Raw genomic sequence first — 22,178 nt, 5'->3', positions numbered from 1 at the left:
GATAAGAGGTGAACACAAATTCAAAATTTTCCTCCCACTGTGACAGTGAAACAGAAAATGAACCTGAATCTCCCTCATCCTAGGCAAGTGCTATGATCACTGGGCTAAAAGTTATAAGGCAGGCAATGCCACCTTCTCCTCTTCTGCCAATTAGATCAGAGATGGAGACCTATGGCCCAGATCCAGCCTGCAGCTTGCCTTGTTTGGGCCCATGAGTTTCGGGGCTTCCCCCAACAGAGACTCAAGCAAGACAAGGCTCAAGCAACATCCAGCCCATGGGCTCTACCTGGCAACAGGGAGGAAGTGGTGCTTTGTGCTTCAGGAAAGCACTCACAGCAGGCACCGCCCCCATCACTCCCAATAGCTAGGAATAATGGTCAATGAGAGCGGCAGGGGGAAGTGCCTGCATGGAGCACTTCCTGCTGGCACAGGAAAACAGCTGTGCCCTCGAGAGTTGTGCCAGGTAGGCAGCACCATCTCCTCCCCTCACCCTTACCCCTGCCTCCTCCCTCCCAGACCTTGCAACCCCATCCTCTGCTAACCAGACCCAACCCCCGCCATCCTATCTTCTGTCCAGATCCCACATCCCTCTCATACACTAAACCTCCCATTTTTGGCTCCAGCCCAGAGTGGCCCCAGAAAATCCACTAGCCCTGAGCCCTCAGAAGTTAATCCAGCCCTGGATATAAGCCCTGAGGCTCTGCACCTCTCACCCGCCTCCATGGGGCTGGAGCTTGAGGGAAGTGTCACCCCCACACCACTTCTCAACTGGGAGCCACTTCTGTGAAGGCATTTTTTCCCTCTTTCATGCTTAGGGGCTAGGTCAGTGAGGGTTGTAGGAGTGGTTTTTTTTTGGGGGGGTGGGTGGGAAGGGAGGAAGAAGGGGGTTGCTTCTCTCATGTTGCCCCTGACTAATCTTTCTGTGGGTTAGTGGCCTTTGACCCCCAAAAAGATTCCCCACCACATGCTAGATTTTGAATGGGATCCAATCTGGTAAGCAGCCTCTGAGCATGCCTACCAGACTGGGGGCCCTACTCACAACTTAGGTAGCTAAATGCCTTTCTTCCCCCAGTTCGTGAATCACTCTAGGACTGATGCATCATGGTAGACAGCAGTGCAAATGTTCAGAGACATCAGTGCCTAAGGAACTTTTACTTTGAAGACATGGGCATTGGCTGAGTTTAGGTGTCTGTGAGGTTTGGCAGCAATTTTGTGGATTGCTGTGAGGACAAAACAGGCTTTGAGTAGATAGAAGTAGCATGTAGAGTACAGACACAGCATGCTCTGCTAGCATGGACATAACTAGCATTAGTCAATGAGACACTGGTTAGGTGAGTAGACCCACCAGAAACTTGTGTGTCTCTGCCTGCCCAAGTAGTATCTCCCCCATCCACATTACTGTTTTCGGCAGTGTTAAGATCCCTGCTACCAAAGCCTTACCCCCACTGCAGCGAGACTCCAGGTACTACCAGCAAAGGCTCCACCTCCTACCTACCTGAGCCTTTCATGGGGGCATGTAACTACCCCCTGCAGTGTAATTGCAGGCTGCTTTTATTTATGGAGTGTAGCTATATGTATCCTACATGCTGCCAAAAGTGTAAATAAGGCTTTAGGTGTCTGAGTGTCTTTGTGGATCTCAGCCCAGAAATTCAGACCAAATGATGACACAAAGTCACCTAAAGTTGGGAAAGAAAACCCATTAATGATGTTTGAGGCACTCCAACAATTAGAAGTTTGGTCTAAAAATCAATATGAAAACTTTTGGAAAAACACTGCAAGAGGAAGCTAGAGTCAGGACAAAGGCAAACCAACATAATGGAGGTCTCATGGTAATAATGAATACCAGCCATTTATAGCAAAAACATATTACTTGAATGATGGGTACTGTGGAATGACCTTTGTTTTGAACTGAGTGAATTAGTACATCTATGAATAACTTAGATACATTAGAAAAGGAAAAACTCAAGGAAGGATGCATTATGGTTGATGTGTAAACAGTTTTTTCCAAGTACACATACTGTACCCAGAGGATCTGAGAAGAGACAGTGACAATGAGTCAGAAGTTTTTTGGACTGATAATGAGGTCTTGTCTACACTAGAAAAGTACGTCAACAGAACAGTGGCACCATACAGGAGAACCCATCTATTTTGTTTGCACATGCTCACACTCAGTCCACACACCTCAGATTGCATCAGCCAAAGCACGCTGCATTGTGAGTAGGTATTCTATGTCTTTCATGTTGCCTTCAACTACACTATCTCAGAGGAAATTATTGCTGTAAATTGAAGAGGTTGCAGGTGATGTCAAATGTTTCTCTGTGTTCATTATCTTCAACTTATATGAAAATACCAATGTAACCCCTAGAAGTTCTTCTTTTATAATTGCTTCTTGTTCATACCTCAGTCATTTTTAACCTCAAGTGTTGTAAACGCCTCCTTTCCAAATTCCCTGCTTCTTAGTGTGCACCCTTCTATCCAAAATGCTGCAGCAAAACTTGCCTAGCTATCCCAACCTGTTTCCAGGTATCCTTTTTGTACCAAATTTTGTAATTGCTTGTTTAGGCTTTCTATATTCTATCCCTGGCTTTATCTCACTCCTCACCACATTATACTCGGAAGGGTGAGTATAATCAGCTCAAACTAGCTTCAGACATAAAGGGGAAGACAACTACTTTCTATAAATATATTCAATGCAAGAGGAAGACCAAGAACAGGGTAGGCCCTTTGCTCAGTGAGGAATGAGAAACAGTAGCAGGAAACTTGGAAATGGGAGAGGTACTTAATGACTTCTTTGTTTCAGTCTTCACCAAGAAGCCTGATGATGAAGGAATGCTTAATATAGTGAATGCTAGTGGGAAGGGGGTAGGTTTAGAAGATAAAAAAATAAGTTAAAATTTAGAAAAGTTAGATGTCTGCAAGTCACCAGGGAATGATGAAATGCATCCTGGAATACTCAAGGAGCTGATAGAAGAGGTACCTGAGCCATCTTTGAAAAATCATGGAAGACAGGAGAGATTTCAGAAGACTGGAAAAGGGCAAATATGGTACACTTCTATAAAAAGGGAAATAAGAATAACCCAGGAAACTAAAGACCAGTCAGTTTAACTTGTGTGCCAGGAAAGATAATGGAGCAAGTAATTAAGGAATTAATCTGCAAACACCTAGAAGATAATAAGGTGATAGGTAACAGCCAGTATGGATTTGTAAAGAACAAATCATGTCAAACCAATCTGATAGCTTTATTTGACAGGATAATGAGTCTGGTGGATAAGGGAGAAGCAGTGGACCTGGTATACCTAGATTTTAATAAGGCATTTAATAGGCTTAAATTGCAGCAAGTGATGTTTAGGTTGGACATTAGGAAAAACTTCCTAACTGTCAGGGTAGTTAAACACTGGAATAAGTTGTCTAAGGAAGTTGTGGAATCTCTATCTCTGGAGATATTTAAGAGTAGGTTAGACAGACATCAGGGATGGTCTGTACTGGGTCCTGCTGTGAGGGCAGTGGACTGGCCTCTGTGTCCTCTTGAGGTCCCTTCCAGTTCTAGTGCTCTAAGGCTATGTCTACACTGCAGGAGAGGGGAAGGGGGGGGGAGAGGAGAGAGAGAGAGTGTAAAAAAGATACGCAAATTGCGAAGTGCAATTTATGTACCTTTTTGTTTTTTCAGAAGAGGCTTTTCCGACATTTGGCCTGTCTACACCAGCCCAAGTGTGGGAAAAACCTCCTCTTACAGAAGACCCCGTACTCCTCATTAAATGAGGAATACAGGGATGCCAAAAGAACGTGCCCACTTTTTTGGAAACTGTTCCAAGAAAAGCAGATGCATTTCCTGGATGCAGAAGATTTCCTCTGCAGTCTAGACATAGCCTATGATTCCTATTACACTTTTTTTTGGCTTCTATCAGGAACCTATTCTGTCTGAAACATCCCCTGCTCCCACATGGAACCTGTTGTAGAGGATACTCTTTAGTCTTTTACTCATTTGCACCTTTGTACTTCTCATATGCCTAAACAACAAAGGTTCATCAGTTTCCTTCAAATCCTTCACCACAACTCATTTTCCTTTAGCTAGTTTCCACCATCTCCAGTTCTCAGCTGCCACTCACCCCACCTTGCCAAATAAGTATGATGAAAGGAAAAATTAAAATGTCAGTAATGAATAGTACTACAATTTTATGATACTTTGTGTTTTTCACAAAGCTCTAGCTCCCACTCATGGATTGTTAGAATTTCAGCATTAACATTTTAAAAGATGGTTACCTCTGATAGTTGTAGAGGAAAACTTAAAAACAAATCTAGGACTCAAAATCCAGAACACTCTCCCCTGATTTATTATTTTAAAATCCCGTGATTTTTTGCACATGCCTCACTTATGGTTTTTGACTATTTAAGATAGACCCTTGCCAATTTCCCAACGTTAGCCAAAAATGAGCAACAAAAGAAGCCATAAATATTTTTAGGCAAAGGGAGATTTTTCAGGAATTTGCTAGTGGTATGTTTTTTAAAAAATAGCTACTGCTCCATAGAGCCAAAGGCACTTATTCTTTTTTGATGTATATAAAAACACAATACATGCATTACAAGGAAGAGCTTTACTTTCTCATTTAGTCAACTCACACCTTTTCTATTCTTTTCATTGGTTTGGTGACATGTTTTGCAGGCTCAGGTTCTAAATTAAACACAACTAAACAGGTCTAACTGGCATGAATAGCCCCATTAGCTTATCTGATTACTCGCTCTGTGTGCGCCTGCAAGTTCTGCAGGGGGCTTACTCATGTGCTTAATTTTACTCCATGAAGTCAATGAATAATAATAAAACTCATAATAAAATTAAGCACCTGAATAGACTTCAGCAGGACCAAGGTCCGAGCTGTTAAATTTTATAACCAACTTACAGAAGAAACAGCAATGGTGGAATCTGAAGTGCCTGTTTAGGGAGATGCAACCTGGACTCTCTGGTCTGACATTTGTGGTCTGGCAGGACCATGAATGTTCCTGGGCGAGAGAGCCATGGTGGCTGAGAGGTGAGAGCCCTATTGGACAGGGAGCTAGGGCTGCATGCAGCCTTGCAGGGGAGCTGGGGCTGGAGGCACACAGTAGTGCAGCAGAGGGCTGGGTCTGTGGCAGCCCGGCAGGGACTGTCAGCAGGGTGACCTGCCAGGGCCGGAAGTGGAGCCAGTAGTGGGCTGGGGAGCTGGTGGCAGACATCCCCTGGACTGGCAAATTACTAGTCTGGACCTAATGGTGCCAGACCAGGGAGATCCAACCTGTACTGCATATGCTTATTAAGTGGCAGTAAAATTGGTTTACAGCAGCACTGTCAATTAAGTACCTTTTCAGATACTGAAATTGAACAGCTTGCAAACAAATGCTACATTAATATCAAAGTTGTAATTAATAGGAAACAAGTGAGAATAATTCACGTGAATCTTCAGAGTGCTTAAGTTTTTCTTAATCATCTTTAAGAAGCTGATATGTAGGAGATGAAGTGCAAAGTCTTCTGAATTAAAAATTAAGTAAAAAATTGAATTGAGAAAAAAAGAAGAATGGTAAGGCATTCTAGGGATTGGTAAGTAGGAACCATGTTAAGAGAATGACTTACTACTACTATTCATTTCTGTATGGAATCCTCAGAAGATTAACGTTTAAGAACAGATGAATATATACCTGATGTGCATTAGCAGTTTAAAATGCAAATTGGATACTTAGGGCAAGTACAGGCAGTCCCCGGGTTACGTACAAGATAGGGACTGTAGGTTTGTTCTTAAGTTGAATTTGTATGTAAGTCGGAACTGGTACATATTGTAGGGGAAACTCAAGCCAAACATTTTTTTTAGTTTTGGATAGCATAGGGAAAGGTTAACTCCCCTCTAATGTTTGTTTTGCTGTCTGTTCCCCTGTTCAGAAGATTTCACATCTATTTCTGTCCCTGTGACAATCTCAGGACTAAAGGAGTAACTCATCAAATACCAAACAGCTCTGCACCATGCTTTGAGCTAATAGCTTTATTTCCACACACCACCTAGGGTTCTAGGAGGAGGGTCCTTTTTTTGCTAACACAATGAGGCCAGCACTTTGTTTGTTTTGGTGGAGTCTTTGTTTGCCCAGGGAGCCCAGCATGTATAGGGGGAGGAGGGGCGGAGAGGCTGCTTTTGTCTGCTGTTCGGCAGCCTGTTGCTCAGGGGAGGGGGCAGCCTGTTGCTGGCAGGGGGGGAGGGAGGAGGCGTGCAGGATGCGAGGCCGCGGGGGAGAAGGGGGCAGCGGGAGTGGAGAGGCACTTTTCCTCTGCCCGGCAGCTCTGCGGGATCCCTGTCCCTGTGGCCAGCTGCTGCAGGCAGAGGCCAGTTGGAGCCGGCCGAAGAGGAGGATGAGGTGGATTCTAGGACCCAGGTGAGCGAGCCCCGGGGAAGCTGCTGCGCTCCGGGAGCCCGGCATGTATAGAGGGGAGGAGGGGCAGAGAGGCTGCTTTTGTCTGTTCAGCAGCCTGTTGCTGGCAGGGGGGTGGGGGAGGCATTTTTCCTCTGCCCGGCAGCTCTGCGGGACCCCAGTCGGAGCCGGCCCGAGGAGGAGGAGGATCCTAGGACCCAGGTGAGCGAGCCCCGGGAATGCTGCTGCGCATGTGCGGGAGTTGCCTCACCCCGTTCGTATCTAGGGATCCGACGTAAGTCGGATCCACGTAAGTCGGGGACTGCCTGTAATAAAAATCAAGCTTTGTACACTCGCAAGTAGCAAAAATTTAACTGTATTTGTTTCTTAAAAGATTGCTAAATTGGTTGCATTCCTCCAGCAGGAACATATTTATAACCAAGAAAAAGGTGTTTGTTGATACAGATTTTTACCAAAGCACACTATCAATATAAATAAGCAATCAGTATAACTGCATTCACAATAGGGAGTTTTAATGACTTGGAAAACAATACTTAAGTCAGTACAACTTTGTGGTTAGACAAAGTGCTTCACAAATGTTCATCCTCACAACACACCTGTGAGGTAGTTAAGTACTGTAGTAATCTGGGTAAAAGACACCCCAGCACACACACTCTTACCATTTGGATAATGGAAAAAAAATTGAATTTTACTTGCCTATTAAAAAAACACAGTCTCTCTCTCCAGACAAGTAGAGTTTTGCGAGGCTGAACTCTAGAAAAAACGGTTGGGTTCAATATTTCCTCTCCATGTCACATTGGTTTGACTTAACTGCAACAAGACAATTTGAGAAAGAAAACCCTGTTCATTAATCGAGAGACTTCCTGGAAGTCTGGGCAAAATATTACATTCCCTGTGCGGATGCCACTTAGTTCTCTGCTCTACAGAATCTTAGTTACAGCTCTAACTAGTATCTTATATATTTTTTTAAATTTGATATAACCCAAGTTATATCAAATTTCACACTTGCCAAAATCCCCCACTGTATCAGGGTTCTTTTTTAAAAATAAAGTCTCAGTTGCTTATTTGCTATTCTCCTCCCTCCCCCCTTTTTTGCAGCTGCTTTAAGGTTCTTCAATAAAACTTTGTCAACTTTCAACAGATGACAAATTAATCCAAAATGATGAACCATGTAAGCCGCCTATTCATTAATTTCAGTGTTTGAATATCTATACTCTGCATAATAAGGACTGTTTAAACATTTTTAATCTGTAACTATTAGAAAGCTGCCACAGCCTGACATTTTTGTCTCCCTTTGCTAGAACAAAATAAAATTTAGCAATGCAAGTGAATTTTGATTTGGTCTGACTGACATCTAGTATTCTACTATAAAAATAGTTAAAATATATTTTCAAAATCTAATTGTGCAATACAGATAAAGAAAAGTTAATTTTAAACTTAATTTATACAATGTTCCAAAAATAGATTTTAGCATTCTTTTTTTTTTAGAAATGCATTTCAAAAACCTAAAACATAGGTCAACAATTTTGCTACAGGATAAAAAGTAAATTAAAAAAAGAATAAACACACCTGCTTGATTTTTAAAAATTTATTATTGCTACAAATATCTACTTAGATAACTAATTTTTCAGTTGCTGTATTCTCCCCTCACCTCCTCCGTTTACACTATGAATTGGATGGCACTTTACATATAGTTTTGCTATTTCCCTATTTCAACAAGAGAAAGGAAAACCATTTAAAAAGATAGGAAAATTTGGTTGTAGCATCATAAATATTGAGGAATCAGGCCAAGTGTATATACAGTAAACTTCCGATAATCTGGCACCTTTAGGACCCAGGGGGTGCCGGATTATCAGATATGCCGGACTATCAGAAGGGGGGGCTATGAGGGGTCTGGATTGGGGTGGGAGGGGATGCCACCCAAGACCCCACATAGCCCCCCCTTACGATAGTCCGGCTCTGCCCCAGGCGTCCCTGATTCAGCCACTGCTGGTCAGTTTCAGCAGCAGCTGAATCGGGGATGCCTGCAATAGAGCAGCTGGGGTGCTAGCAGGTTGGTCCCGCAGCGCCAAGGGGCAGCGCTACGGCACCAACCCAGCAGCACTCCAGCTGCTCTTGGGGACGCCTGGGACAGAGCAGCTGGGGTACTGCCCGGTTGGTCCCGCAGCGCCATAGGACGGCGCTGCGGGACCAACTCGGCAGGACCCCAGCTGCTCTGCCCCTGGCGTCCAGATTCAGCCTGCTGGTGAAACTGACGCTGCTGGTCAGTTTCAGCAGCAGCTGAATCCAGATGCCTGGGGCAAAGCAGCTGGGGTGCTGCCGGGTTGGTTCCATAGTGTCGCCCCTCGGCGCTGCGGGACCAACCCGGCAGCACCCCAGCTGCTCTGCCCCAGGGGACCCCAAGTCACCCGCTGCTGAAACAGATCAGCGGCTCATTCCAGGAAGCCCGGGGCAGAGCAGCTGGGGTCCTGCCGGGTTGGTCCCGCAGCCCCGAGAGGCAGCGCTACTAGACCAACCTGGCAGGACCCCAGATGATCTGCTCCCGGCTTCCCCGCTTCAGCTGCTGGTCAGTTTCAGCAGCAGCTAAATGGGGGAAGCCTGTCCAGCTGCCCCAGCACTTCCGGGTTCCTGCTGGTGCCCGACCATCAGGAGTCCCGGAGCATTGGATGCCGGATTAATGGAGTTTTACTGTAGTACTTGAAATTAGTTTTAATTATGTTTTAAAAACCAATTATATTTCAAAGTTGATATCCCTTTAAATGTCTTGCCAGTCATTGTTATAGTTTATACAAAGTTTATCTTCCTGATAAATATATCAGCTCAGGTGACAACATTTATTTTACTAATATTTATTTTAAAAGGTACAGATGTAAAATAACTACTTTATCAGACGGCAGAAATGAAATAGTTAAAAGCTTATCTATACAGTTAAATATACATTAAACAAGAGGCTTTTACCAATTCTGTAAGAAAGCAGTTACACATTCAGAAAATTTGTAATTAAACCCTACCCCATATTTGCTTAAGAGCATCTGGGATACAGTTTTTCAGTATTAACTCTCATCAGCACTGGTGAAAATGTTTAACCATGTGAAACAGAGTCTCTCAATTAAATCTAAGAGTTAAAATTGGGTCAACTGCACGAAACAATATAACACCGCAGGAATTTTTCCTGAAAATTTATATCAGTGTCAGTTACAGAGAGAGCAATGAAATCTACAAATTTTGAACAAATTAAGATCTGTTAAACAATAACTGACTTGATTTCATCATCTCCCTCTAACTAGTACTGTCAATTTAGGGATGCTAAAATGCAAGTATTTATGTAATTGAGGAGTCGATAAAAATTCTGTTGGCAATTTGATTAGTAGATAAGCTGCCCAGCTCAGTTTTGGCTCAGGTCAGATGTGGGACCAAACCCTGCTGCGGCTCTGAAATGTAAAAGGCAGTAAGAGCTGGGCAACCTGCCCCCGGCTTCTACTATGTTTTAAATTGCAGAGCCACAGAAGGGTTGTTTCCTGCACACAGCGTGAGCTGGAACTAAGTTGGAATGCTTGCCCAGCTAAGAGTTGCTGCACAGGGAGGGAGGAGAAAGGGGAAGAGAATCCCAACTTCCCAATGGAACCCCACGCACATAGGGACTGCTGCTGCAAAGCAGCCCCCACCTGCAACTGGGTTGCCACAGACAGGGGTTGCTTCATGGAAGCAGACCCTACCCCATTGCCTCTAATGGAGGCAGCAGCAAGTGTGGGGAGCGGGCAGCACTGCACAGATGGTGCTAGGGGAACCAGGTTTTAAGCTGGCTCCCCCCAGCACTGGCTCCTGATCTCCTCCCTTACTGCCTCTGATAAAGAGGCAGCAAGGGGCAGGGGAGAATGCAAGCAGTCTTCTCGACTACCAGAAAACTCAGGCTTATCAAGTAGTCAACTAGTCCTTTACATCCGTACTTCAAATTACAGTAATCTGATTTAGCTATCAAAGGAAATGCTTATCCAAGCACAAGGGCCGGCAATTCATTGTAGTATCACTCTTGTATGGTGCATGTGGTTGTGCCCATCTTAATTTCACAGGTTTTTAACATTCATCCTTTTGGGCTTAGGAACTAGTCAGAAGTGATCATCTCAAACCATGATAAGATCTGATAACAAGGAAGAAGGGTTAAATACTCCCTTTATTTCAGCAAATATAGTGTAGGGAACAGTTTCTAAAGAACTGGGGAGACCATCAGCCTCTGCGTGTGAAGTGTAGGAGAGGAGGAAAGAATCCCAAAATAAGGACATTTGCACTTCTCACACATGATCAATAATATACATGCTCAGTTACATAGCAATCGGGGGGAGGTAGAACCACTATACCGAAATTGGCATAAAAGGCTATTACTTGTGACCAATGACGTCAACAATTAGACAAATCTGAACTGACGCAACCTCAAAGGAGTACAGAGCTGTGGAAGTCCATGGATCCAAACTGAACTCCCAGAACTGCACAAGTCACATTCAACATTTTGTCTGAAAGAATACACAGCCTATTTCTTAGTGAATATTTAAAACATCAGAAAGATGAAAGTGAACAGATATGTACTTAAAATTATGTTTAAATTCCCCTACATATATCAAAACTAAATTTACGTTATGATTAATATTAAACTGCATAGCATTAGAAAGGAAGGCATCCTGAATGGTTGAAATGGAAAAGTGGCTATTTACCAACTGGTTATTTAGCATTCTGGAATTTCTAAAAAACTGTACAAGAGACTTTTCCCAATAACAACTTTAGCTCACCAGTATAATAGATTCTGCCTTAACAAGTCCAGAAAGTTTAAAAATAATTGATTTGGACAAGTTGAGGTATGCACAGGCTTTTATGTCCTTCTAGCTGGTTTTGCTGTTAACTGTTTCTCTCTTTCAAGTTCCTTCTCACGTTGCTGTTCTCGTTCTAGTTCTTCTTTCTGCCTCTTCTGCTGAAGTTTAAGTGCTCTTTTCTGAACCAGAAAAAAAAAATCACTCAGAAGTTCTGTGGGGTTAGGATCCTAAGTTAACACAACACACATGCACACAAGACTGAGATCTTGCCAAAAACCTCTGGCCCTCTTAAATGAGAGGGTTCTTCCCTCAATCTTCTTTTCCTGTCATTTTCCCTAGTCCTATATCATGGGGATCTATCTAGGGGAGAGATTAACTGGATTCCTCCACATCCCACTATGTACACGAGAGGAGTATATATTATGGAAGTCATTGCCTCCACAGAGGACTTAGTTTCTAGCCAAGGACTGATGGACAAAATTTAACACCTGAATTAGTCAGACTTGCTATATACAGCAGCCCACCATGCTGACAGAAGTTGTCCCGTTTGAGTGTTATATTCAAGGATGGAGAGGCAGAAGAAATTCTCAGCCTCAACTTCCATTAAGAAAAGCTAGCTTCTATCTGCTTCATCACCACCAGTGATGCTAATATACAAATATGTTTTAGTGTAAGAACATTTAAGTGAAGGTTAAAACTAGCCATGGATAGTTTCAGTGCAATTGAAAAAACAGAGTAAACAAGTTTACACAAAGAAGAGCGGGATCTAGAAGGCCAGATTCTTGTTCAAGTTCCTAATGTATTAAAAATACTGATTGAGTGTATGTTAATAGTATGCCATTAAAATTATACATCAATAGACAGCGGACACAAGGAAACAACACTCATTCCACTCACTTTTAGTTTTGTCGTCTTTTCATGGAGTATCATCATCTCTTTTCTAATATTCACTAACTTGTTGTGATAGTGTTTAGCTTCTGAAAACTATAAAAAACATAAGACAGTTGAACGGTAAGATTCAGTGCATCAAAATATTAGTTAGCCTGGAATAGAATGCTATACCCTAAGATAGTAACTTCAAAAATATGCCGAAGACCAGTCAGTTTGGAGACAAGTCTTGAATATTTTAATATCTTAACTATAAAAACTTTAATACAAATTTTCATAACATTACTATATATCAAAGGGCACAAATTACTATAATTATTTAAATATTAATGAAGGCAGAAGAAAGGATCACTTGTACACATTAGATTTCAGTTTTACATCCCAACACAGCTGAAGCTTATCTCCATTGCATAGTTCTACACTTAATCTCAAGCCTACCTTACATTTGCCTAAAATTCTTCTTACAAACAAAGTTGGCTTCACATGTCACAACTGCATATACAATTTCTGCAAGACATTCATTTGCCTTAACCTATGGCATTCATGAAGTATACTTGAATTTTTTTGTTGTTAAAATATCCCCTCAAGTTATAACTAAGGGTGTGTCTAGACTACATGCCTCCTTCGACGGAGGCATGTAGATTAGCCAGATCGGAAGAGGGAAATGAAGCCGCGATTAAAATAATCGCGGCTTCATTTAAATTTAAATAGCTGCCCCGATCTGCCGATCAGCTGTTTGTCGGCAGATCGGGGGAGTCTGGACGCGATGCCCCGACAAAGAAGCCTTTCTTCATCGACACAGGTAAACCTGGTTTCACGAGGCTTACCTGTGTCGATGAAGAAAGGCTTCTTTGTCGGGGCATCGCGTCCAGACTCCCCCGATCTGCCGACAAACAGCTGATCTGCAGATCGGGGCAGCCATTTAAATTTAAATGAAGCCGCGATTATTTTAATCGCGGCTTCATTTCCCTCTTCCGATCTGGCTAATCTACATGCCTCCGTCGAAGGAGGCATGTAGTCTAGACACACCCCAAGAAACTCAAAAAATATGCAACTAAATCAAAGGACCAAATGCTGATCTCTTGGCGCAACCTAAGCAAAGATAGAAGAGTGAATCAGAATCCCTGAGTGCTATGGGCACCCCATGGCTGTTACTGGAGCTCTGTAATATATGCAAATCTTTATGCACTGATTTTGGCATCTAAATTTAGAGTTGGACCCACTACTAGGGATGTTAGATAGTGATTAATTGAATAGTTGTGTAACTGCACAAAATATGCTAGGTTACACAACTATTCTCAGACTAGATGATCATAATGGTCCCTTCTGACCTTGGAGTCTATGAGTCTATTCAATTGTCTCGGGCGGGAGGGGGGGGGGGGCAGCAGCCAGTGTGCTCCTGGCCCCATGACTGGGGAGCCCGCTGCCATCCTGCACTGCTACCTCTAGTTTAAAAACCAGCTCCCAGTGCAGACCAGTTCCTGCCTGCCGCTCTGTACTGCTGCCTCTGACACAGAAGCAACAGTGTGGGGTGGCAGCAACCCCTGTCTAATGGGGATCCCCAGCTTCCTGCGGACAGAGGCTGTGCTGGCATCCCACAAAGCAGCCCTGTCTGCAGAGGGGCCGGCTTAAAAGCCAATTCACCATGGGCTCGTCTACATTGGCCCCTTTTCCGGAAGGGGCATGTTAATTTCAGCGATCATAATAGGGAAATCCGTGGGGGATTTAAATATCCCCCGCGGCATTTAAATAAAAATGTCCGCCGCTTTTTTCCGGCTTTTAGAAAAGCCAGAAAAAAGCGTCTACACTGGCCCTGATCCTCCGGAAAAAGCGCCCTTTTCCGGAGGATCTTATACTTCAAAGTAGGAATAAGATCCTCCGGAAAAGGGCGCTTTTTCCGGAGGATTGGGGCCAGTGTAGACGCTCTTTTCCGGCTTTTCTAAAAGCCGGAAAAAAGTGGCGGACATTTTTATTTAAATGCCGCGGGGGATATTTAAATCCCCCGCGGATTTCCCTATTATGATCGCTGAAATTAACATGCCCCTTCCGGAAAAGGGGCCAATGTAGACGTAGCCTACGTGTATTGGTTCTGCCTGCCCGCCTCATTGGTTAATCATGTACTCGACTATATACGAACATACCTACCCACTACCTATGCTTACTAATCCCTCATCTGCAAGCTAGTAAGAATATGTCAACACCGGGGTGGCCAACCCACAACTCGTGTGCCACATGCAGCTCTTCCCCCTCAAAAGTGCATCTCACAAAGCCACCCTGCAGCCCTGAAAATGGCCCCTACCTTTCTGTGCTCATCTGGACAGGGGAGCCATCCAGCATGGCCATTCAAAATGGCATTTTCAAGATGGTGGCGGCCAGCAGGAGCCTGATGTGGCCAAAAAAACCTTTAAATGTGTTTCTTAAAGGGACAATCCTTTTTTTTCCCCCCTTCAATAACTTTGCCCCGGCTCTTCGCACTATATCCACTGCTAGTTTGGCTCTTTGTCCAGAATGGGTTGGTCACCCCTGGTCTACACTGTAATAAAAGACCCATGACAGGAATACAGCGAGCCTGGGTCAAATGACTTGGGCTTACAGGTCATGAACTGGGAGCCATAAAACTTCAGTATAGACATTTGGGCTTGGGCTAGAATCTGGACCCTGAGACCCAGTGAGGAGGAAAGTCTCAGAGCCCAATCTCAAATGTCTTCACTGCACTTTTACAGCTTCACAGCCCAAACCCTGCAAGCCCACAAAAGCTGATTCAGGCCAGAAGTGGTCATGTTGTAGGTCTTTTATTGCAGTGCGCGCGCGCACCCACCCACCCATACTACAGACTTAAGCAGTCCTCTACGTTGTCCTCTTCCCATTTAACAGAGTCATGTTAGTTCTGTGTGTCTTCCAATTTACAAAGAGCAAACCTATTGATGTAATTATTATTACAGGCAGTCCCCGACTTACTTATGAACGGAGCTCTCGGGCCCCGGAGGTCGGGGCGAGAAAGCCCCGTTCGTAAGCTGCTCTGGTGCCCCTGGTCTGCTGGAGACCGCCAGAGCAAAGCCTCAGAGGCGCGGGGAACCGCCGCTGCTGCCGCTTCAGCAGACCACAGGCACCCAGTCTGAAGCGGCAGCAGCGGCAGGGTCCCTCGCCTCTGAGGCTTTGCCAGAGCAAAGCCTCAGAGGCGCGGCACCCCGCTGCCGCTGCGGCTCTGCTCCCCGTGTCCCTGGTCTGCTGGGGGAGGGGGCGCAGCTAGTGTGCTCCCCCCCCCCCCCCCAGCAGACCAGGCTTTTGTTTTGGACTCTGGGGCAGAGCAGCTGGGGCGCTGCCGATTGGTCCTGCAGCGCCCGCTCTAGGCACTACTGGACCAACCCGGCAGCACCCCAGCTGCTCTGCCCCAGGTCCTGATTCAGCCACTGCTGGTCAGTTTTAGCAGCGGCTGAATCAGGACGCCTGGGGCAGAGCAGATGGGGTGCTGCTGGGTTGGTCCAGTAGCACCGAGGAGCGGCGCTACTGGAGCAACCCAGCAGCACCCCAGCTGCTCTGCCCCAGGCGTCCCCAAGTCAGCTTCTGCTGAAACTGACCAGCTTCTACTGAAACTGATCTGCTGAAACTGCCCTGCCCCGGGCTTCCTGGAATCAGCTGCTGATCAGTTTCAGCAGCAGCTGACTTGGGACGCCTGGGGTTCTTAAGTTGATTCTGTATGTAAGTCAGAACTGGCGGTCAGTTTCAGCAGTGTCTGAATCTGGACGCCAGTTCCGACTTACATACAGATTAAACTTAAGAACAAACCTACAGTCCCTATCTTGTACGTAACCAGGGGACTGCCTGTAGTAATATATTTATAACATTTTCCTATGAGGATGAAAAACAATACATGTATGAGATATAAGTTTATTATTACACCACAGGCAAACTTATAATAAAATACACTTACCAAGGCATTGATATCAAGAACAGAATTACATTCTTTGAATTTTGTGATTTCTTGCTCTAACGTGTCTAGTAATACTATTTGATTCTGTCTGAAACAAAAATACAAAGACTTTAAGACACACACAAGAAATCAGATTAAATAAACTGTTGGATTGATTAAAGAGAACTTGCAATTTTGAGTTTTAATACTGAAATCTTCATTGAAATCTTAACATATTGATTGTTAATGAAGATATAATACCATAAGTAAGTTTTATTTTAAAAAAATATTCCAAGGGGAAATTTAAATTAACTCTTTTGTACAAAGTAATTTTCGTCACGATAGTAGATAAGGAATAACCAGGAAACAAAGCAGATTTAGGAACAGAGTCTTTGCAGATTTTTTTTAAACTGATATTTAAATGAATTCTAATTAAACAGTTATAAAGGACACTGCTATGTCTCCTGCTGCTGAAGTGTTCTTGTACACTATTTGGAAGATTCCAAGCACTGCAAAGATATCAGTCCACATTAGCTGGAAATCCCAAACAGTGTCTTACACCAAAGCCATATAATGAACACATAGGGGACCCTTAAAAATTAAGTAACAAAACAAAAAGATATGCTAATTGAAATTAGAGTCTGGGGTTTCATACAGGCAAGAAAAATGTTTTAAAGTCTTTCTTGAAAACACGTTTTATAGAACATCCCAAAACCTGAATGTTTTTCTCCAAATAAAGTTGTACAGCACAAGGTCATGTCTTTCCCCCTCTCAGGAGGGTGGAACACATTTAAAAAGCGGATGTATCTTTTGCTGTTACTGGGTGAATGGATTTCAGTGCTTTAAATTTAAAATTGCCCTCCATTTCAACTGCTGGTAGGTTACCTGACTAGCGATGGGGGTGGACCGATTTTCCAGGCCCTTGGACAAGGTTGGGAGGAAGGCAGGATAAAAGAGATACTCTTTGCTCTCAAAAGGGGCAGGGCCTCAGGCAGAGGGGCTGGCCGGCTGGGCAGCCCTCAGCTTCATCCAGAGCACATTGCACCAACCCCCCTGCCAGCCATGGTGATTTAAAGAGCCCAGGATTATGGCCACCACTACTCTTGTGGTAGCAGCAGCTGGGAGTCCCAGTCCCTTTTGAATCACTGTGCCCCAGGTCGACTGCCCTCTCCCTATCAGGAGACCTGACTGGCAGCTCTTTTAAAATTTTATTTAAAATCTGCCAAATCTCACTGTTCAAAGTGCTGCACTCAAAGCACATAAAAGTCTATTTTATGTTAAACCATACTACAGGAAAGTATGGGGATTTGACTAAAGAAATTCTGGAGAGGAAATGCATGTATTATAGAGTTGCTTTTTTCAGTTTGCTTACGTGAGCTCTTGCAGAGCTAGTTTTGATCGCTGAAGATCAGGCAAATAATAAGAAATCAATCCTTCGGTTAGTTGCTCCACAGCTTTCTTATCTACAATAGCCAAATCTTCTATGAGTCCCTCATCTGGAGAGGCTTCAATGGAATCTGTAACAAGAAGCAGCAACCATAAACTGCTAAGAACTATTGCCATCACTTCATCTGCTAGTACTAATGGATTTTCTATTTTGAAATAAAAGTTGGAGGTTCAGCAATGGAGTATAAGTGGCATATCAACAATTAAGCAATGCTCCATTCACCTCCCGACATTATATGAGGTTTCAATTGCAAAAGCCATGCATGCCCTGTGGGAAGAGGGCAGAAAGGTGAGATTTTGACAACAGTGCTCGCTGCGCCCCTCTCAACTAGGGAAACCAATTCAGATACGCGGAAGGCGCTTCCTTTCCAGAAGTCGCATACACAAGAAGTGGATGCGGGTCAACTACGGGCAGGGGGCAGCGTCCGTAGCTCCACTTCGCAACGTGGCCACTTAAAAAGCGAGGAAAGAGCCGGGCAGAGAGACCCCCCCCCACCTGCCCGCACCCTCGTGACGAGAGCAACGTTTGCACGAAGCTCGGCCTGCCACACAGGCGCCACCACGATGCTAACGAGCCGTAGCCGAGCTCCGTGCGGCCGCGGCTCACGTACCCAGCGCGGGGTCCATCTGCCGCGGGGCGGCGGCCTCCGGCAGGAACCCCTCGGGCTGCTCCATGGCGCTTCGGCTGAGGGCACAGAGCGACACAGCGGCATGAGCGCGCGAGCCCCGGCAGCCGCTGCTCCCTCCCGTGGGGGGGGGAGGGGCACCCAAGCTCCCCACCCGGCCGCTCGCCGCCCCTACCCCACGGCAGCGCGCATGGCTCGCGACCCCCGGAGAGCGCTTGGTCCGGCCGGGATTTTGCTGAGGGGGCGGGCGCGCGCGCCAGTCCCCTCCCCGACCAGTGTCCCGTGGGAAGCGGCTCCGCGGCTAGATCCGAGGGGGAGGGGAGGGCGAAGCGAACCGCAGAGGCGCTGCCCCGGCTCGGGAGCGCAGAGCGGGGCTGGGGCCGCCTAACGCGCACGTAGCAGGAGGGGGAACGGGGTGGTACGTTCCGGACCGCGGAGGCAGCTGCGCCCCGGGCCCTCCTGACCACAGCACCCCGCCCAGCAGGTGGTCTCTGACCGTCCGCTACCCCGGATATAGATGGGAGCCGAGGCCGGAAGTGACCCCGCCTCCACGGAGGCTGTCACCTGACGTTGTTGGTTGCTAGGACGCGGCCCTAAGCAACAGGTGGAGGTGGGGTGGTCCTAGGCCCAGCACTGTTCGTGGGCGTCGCCTGTCTCTACTCGCAGATGCCTTCTTCAGAGAATGGATTGTCACCATGAGGGGATCGCTGGTCTTGGGGAAGGGCCCGTTTTCAAATGCCAGCATCACCCTCCTCTGCTGTGCATGAGCCTTGCAGGCCTCCCCCGCGCTGCTGTTCTTTGCAGTGGGGGCTCAGGGTCAGGGCTGTTCTTACCCATGCCCAGAACACGCAGCCAGTAGAGAACCTGACCATTTGGGGCACCACTGGGTGGTACTGTCCACCCAGCCACCTCTTCCTAGCCCTGTTCTGTGGCGGCTGCAGCCTGCGGAGTCTGCCTCCAGAGATGAACTGGTTGATCTGAGGAAGTGGGTCTGGCCCACGAAAGCTCATCATCTAATAAACCATCTTGTTAGTCTTTAAAGTGCTACATTGTCCTGCATTTTGCTTCAACTACCCCAGACTAACAAGGCTACATTTCTATCACTGGTTAACTTACAAGTGAAATGGCCTTCTAGCAAGCCTATGAACAGAACACTGAAAGTTAGTCAAGGGTTAATGAAGCAATTTAACATGTATACTCAGTCCTTATTTTAAAATGTCCTTAAAATATCAGTGCTGCTGAAGATTATAAACTCATATTTTTCAAAATTACCTCTTTCCTCCCCGGCTGCCATTGGGGCATCAGTTTAATAGTACTTTGTAGGGCCACATAAATCCTAAGAACAGCTCTAACTGGCAGGGCTCTGTCCCCTGATAGAAGTGCTCAGCACCTTGGAGTTGAGGGGCTATGAAGGGATAGACAGAGCTTTGTCTCCCAGTTTCATTGGGGGGAAGGCATGATGTAAGCATAACCCCAGCTAAACAATGTGGCAGACAAAGAAGTGGAGCTACCACAGAGAAATAGAAACAGAGTGCAATAGGGATAGAGATAGTCTTCAGAACCTTTTGTTTATATTCTTAGTAAAAGGTGAAAGTTTCTATAACAGTGGATATTCAGACAGCTGTTCAAGAGCCAAATTAGCTATCAATGGTCACCTAGCAGAGCCACATTAGTGTGAATGATGGGAAATATCTTGGTTTATATATATATAATTCTCACAGGATCCAAATTACTAATTTAGTATAAATTGGTAACTTCATTGGTTAATAACATAATAAAAGCATATTGATTGCTTAATAACTCAGACTGGTTAATAATTAAATCACTGAAGCTACATCTAGACTACATCCCCTTTACGAAAAAAGGATGTAAATTAGACGTATCGCAATTGCTAATGAAACGGGGATTTAAATCTCCCACGCTTCATTAGCATAAAAATGGCTGCCGCTTTTTTTTCGGCACGGAGCTTTGCCGGAGAAAAGCGCCAGTCTAGACGCTGATCTTTCGGAAAATAAAGCCTTTTCCGAAAGATCTCTTATCCCTTATTGCAAGAGGGATGAGGGATCTTTTGGAAAAGGATTTATTTTCCGAAAGATCAGCGTCTAGACTGGCGCTTTTCTCCGGCAAAGCTCCGTGCCGAAAAAAAGCGGCAGCCATTATTATGCTAATGAAGCGTGGGAGATTTAAATCCCCGCTTCATTAGCAATTGTGATACGTCTAATTTACATCCCTTTTACGAAAAAGGGATGTAGTCTAGACATAGCCAGAGTGTTTTAATATGTACTGCAAAAAGCACCAACAGACTAGTGAAGAGCCACTTGTGGCTCAGGAGCCAGAATCTGAGTACGGCTAGACTTCAGGTACAGTGCTACAGTTACAGTGCTGTAGTGCTTTAATGAAGATGCTACTACCCCATGTTAATCCACCTCCTGAGGGAGTGGTAGCCATATCAGCAGGAGAAGCCCTATTAGCACTGTCGACACAGACTGGTTAGGTCAGTATATCTAAAAGTTATACTGATACAGGTTCTCCCAAAATGTTTATTTGTAATTACCAAAACAAATGCAAACTAATTTTGAGATTATTATTTGTTGAAAGCAAATCTATTTGTTCAAAAAAGTAATATCAGAAAAGTGCCATGTCAGGTAAAAATTATGGAATTTGGATTAAAGAAATAAGGAACAGATGATCAAATTTGTGGTTGGCCCAAGGGCTAGCTCCATAAAGGAGACTTAGGCCATGGATACATGGGAGGGGCAGCTACTAATCAAAAGTTTTTGATGCACATCAGGTATAAATTGAACTAACTGTGTTTCCACAGAATGCATGTTCCTTTTACTATTTGCATCATATAAACACAAGGGCTATGTCTACAATGCAGGCTTTCTGCACAAGAAAATGTCCGGTATTTTCTGTTTTTCTCTGACCGAAGGCCGGTGGGGACATTTTTCCCCTGCCATGTCTGACGGGCGAAGCGGGGGAATTTAAAAGTGCAGTATTTTTTTTTTTTCCTCAACCAATTTTTTTCCTGCCATGTTCAAGATTTTTGTGAAAGTATCTGGCAACCCTATAGGGCAGCCTTGGGGAGTCAAAAAGCAAGCACTCTTTTGAAGCGGTTCAGCGAGCCCTGATTATATGCATATGATGCAGTATTGATATATTTTTTCAGTAAAAGTGGTGTTTTCCCTTATCCCCCAAAAAAGGTCCCATTCAGTTCATTTAGTACAGTGGTCCCCAACCTTTTCAGGTTGGCGGGCGCCAGCGGGCGTGGCCGGTCGCCCGCCGGGCGCCAGGGGGCGGGGACACTTGCCCGCCCGGGGGCGGCTCCCCCCAGCCGCATGCCCGGGGTCGGGGCCCCTCCCATAGCCACGGGGCCGGGGCCCCCCCCATAGCCACGCGCCCGGGGCTGGGGCCGGGGCCCCCCCCATAGCCACGCGCCCGGGGCCGGCGCCCCCCGGCAAGCGCCGCGCGCCCGGGGCCGGCGCGCCCTCCCCCCCCATAAGCGCCGCGGGGCCAAGGCCGGGGCCAGGGCACGTGCGGTGCCCGCGGGGGCGGGGCCAAGGCCGGAGCCGGACTCGCCAAGGGCACGCGCGGCACCCCCGGGGCCGGGGCCGGGACCGGCCATGCGCCCGGGGCTGGCACCTGCCAGCCCAGATTGCTCCGCGGGCGCATGTAAAGAGCCCGGCGGGCGCCATGGCGCCCACGGGCACCGGGTTGGGGACCACGGATTTAGTATAACAGGTTCCCGAACTGTACTGAGACAACTGATGGACCCTAAGTGCCTATCATTTTCCCTGTACATACATCTAGGGCATTTAATTTATAAACAGGCTACATCTATACTGCGCTCTCTTGTACAAGAAAATATGCAAATGAGGCAAAGCAGTGAATATCACCGTGCCTCACTTGCGTACTTAATGAGCCATTTTTGTGCAAAAAGGAGCCGTCTACACAGCTCCATTTTGCACAAATCCCCCTCTTGTGCAAGAGCCTTTCTGCCACTTTTTTTCAAGCAGAATAGCTCTTGTGCAAGAGGGGGGTTTTGCACAAAAAGCTGTGTAGACGGCTTCTTTTTGCGCAAAAGCCCCTGGCACAAAAATGGCAGCTCATTAAGTATGC

At 45.7% G+C, this 22,178-nt stretch overlaps 1 protein-coding gene across 5 annotated transcripts; it reads right to left on the bottom strand.

The window, feature by feature from the left end:
* Positions 1-6,878: 6,878 nt before the first annotated feature.
* Positions 6,879-18,596, bottom strand: BLOC1S6 (biogenesis of lysosomal organelles complex 1 subunit 6). 5 transcript variants are annotated; one of them, XR_012895752.2, is made up of 8 exons: positions 18,235-18,391; positions 18,045-18,118; positions 17,360-17,504; positions 16,009-16,096; positions 14,377-14,460; positions 12,087-12,173; positions 11,169-11,368; positions 6,879-7,197 (listed from the first exon to the last, which is right to left on the bottom strand). XR_012895752.2 is itself a non-coding variant. In XM_075897163.2 (7 exons), the coding sequence occupies exons 2-7, from the start codon at positions 18,106-18,108 to the stop codon at positions 11,249-11,251; spliced, it is 588 nt and encodes a 195-aa protein (XP_075753278.1). In that variant the 5' UTR covers positions 18,109-18,118; positions 18,491-18,596; the 3' UTR covers positions 6,879-11,248. The 5 variants fall into 5 exon arrangements, 4 of the variants coding, with proteins under 4 accessions (XP_075753278.1, XP_089638174.1, XP_075753277.1 ...); XM_075897163.2 differs by lacking the exon at positions 18,235-18,391 and adding an exon at positions 18,491-18,596 and having other exon boundaries at positions 6,879-11,368; XM_089782048.1 differs by lacking the exon at positions 18,235-18,391 and adding an exon at positions 18,556-18,593 and having other exon boundaries at positions 6,879-11,368.
* Positions 18,597-22,178: the final 3,582 nt, after the last annotated feature.

The sequence above is a fragment of the Pelodiscus sinensis genome, chromosome 14, assembly GCF_052426305.1.
Source record: "Pelodiscus sinensis isolate ZL-2025 chromosome 14, ASM5242630v1, whole genome shotgun sequence".
NCBI classification, from domain to species: domain Eukaryota; kingdom Metazoa; phylum Chordata; order Testudines; family Trionychidae; genus Pelodiscus; species Pelodiscus sinensis.
The sequence above is the reverse complement of the archived record's forward strand: the minus strand, read 5'-3'. Positions and strand labels throughout refer to the sequence as shown.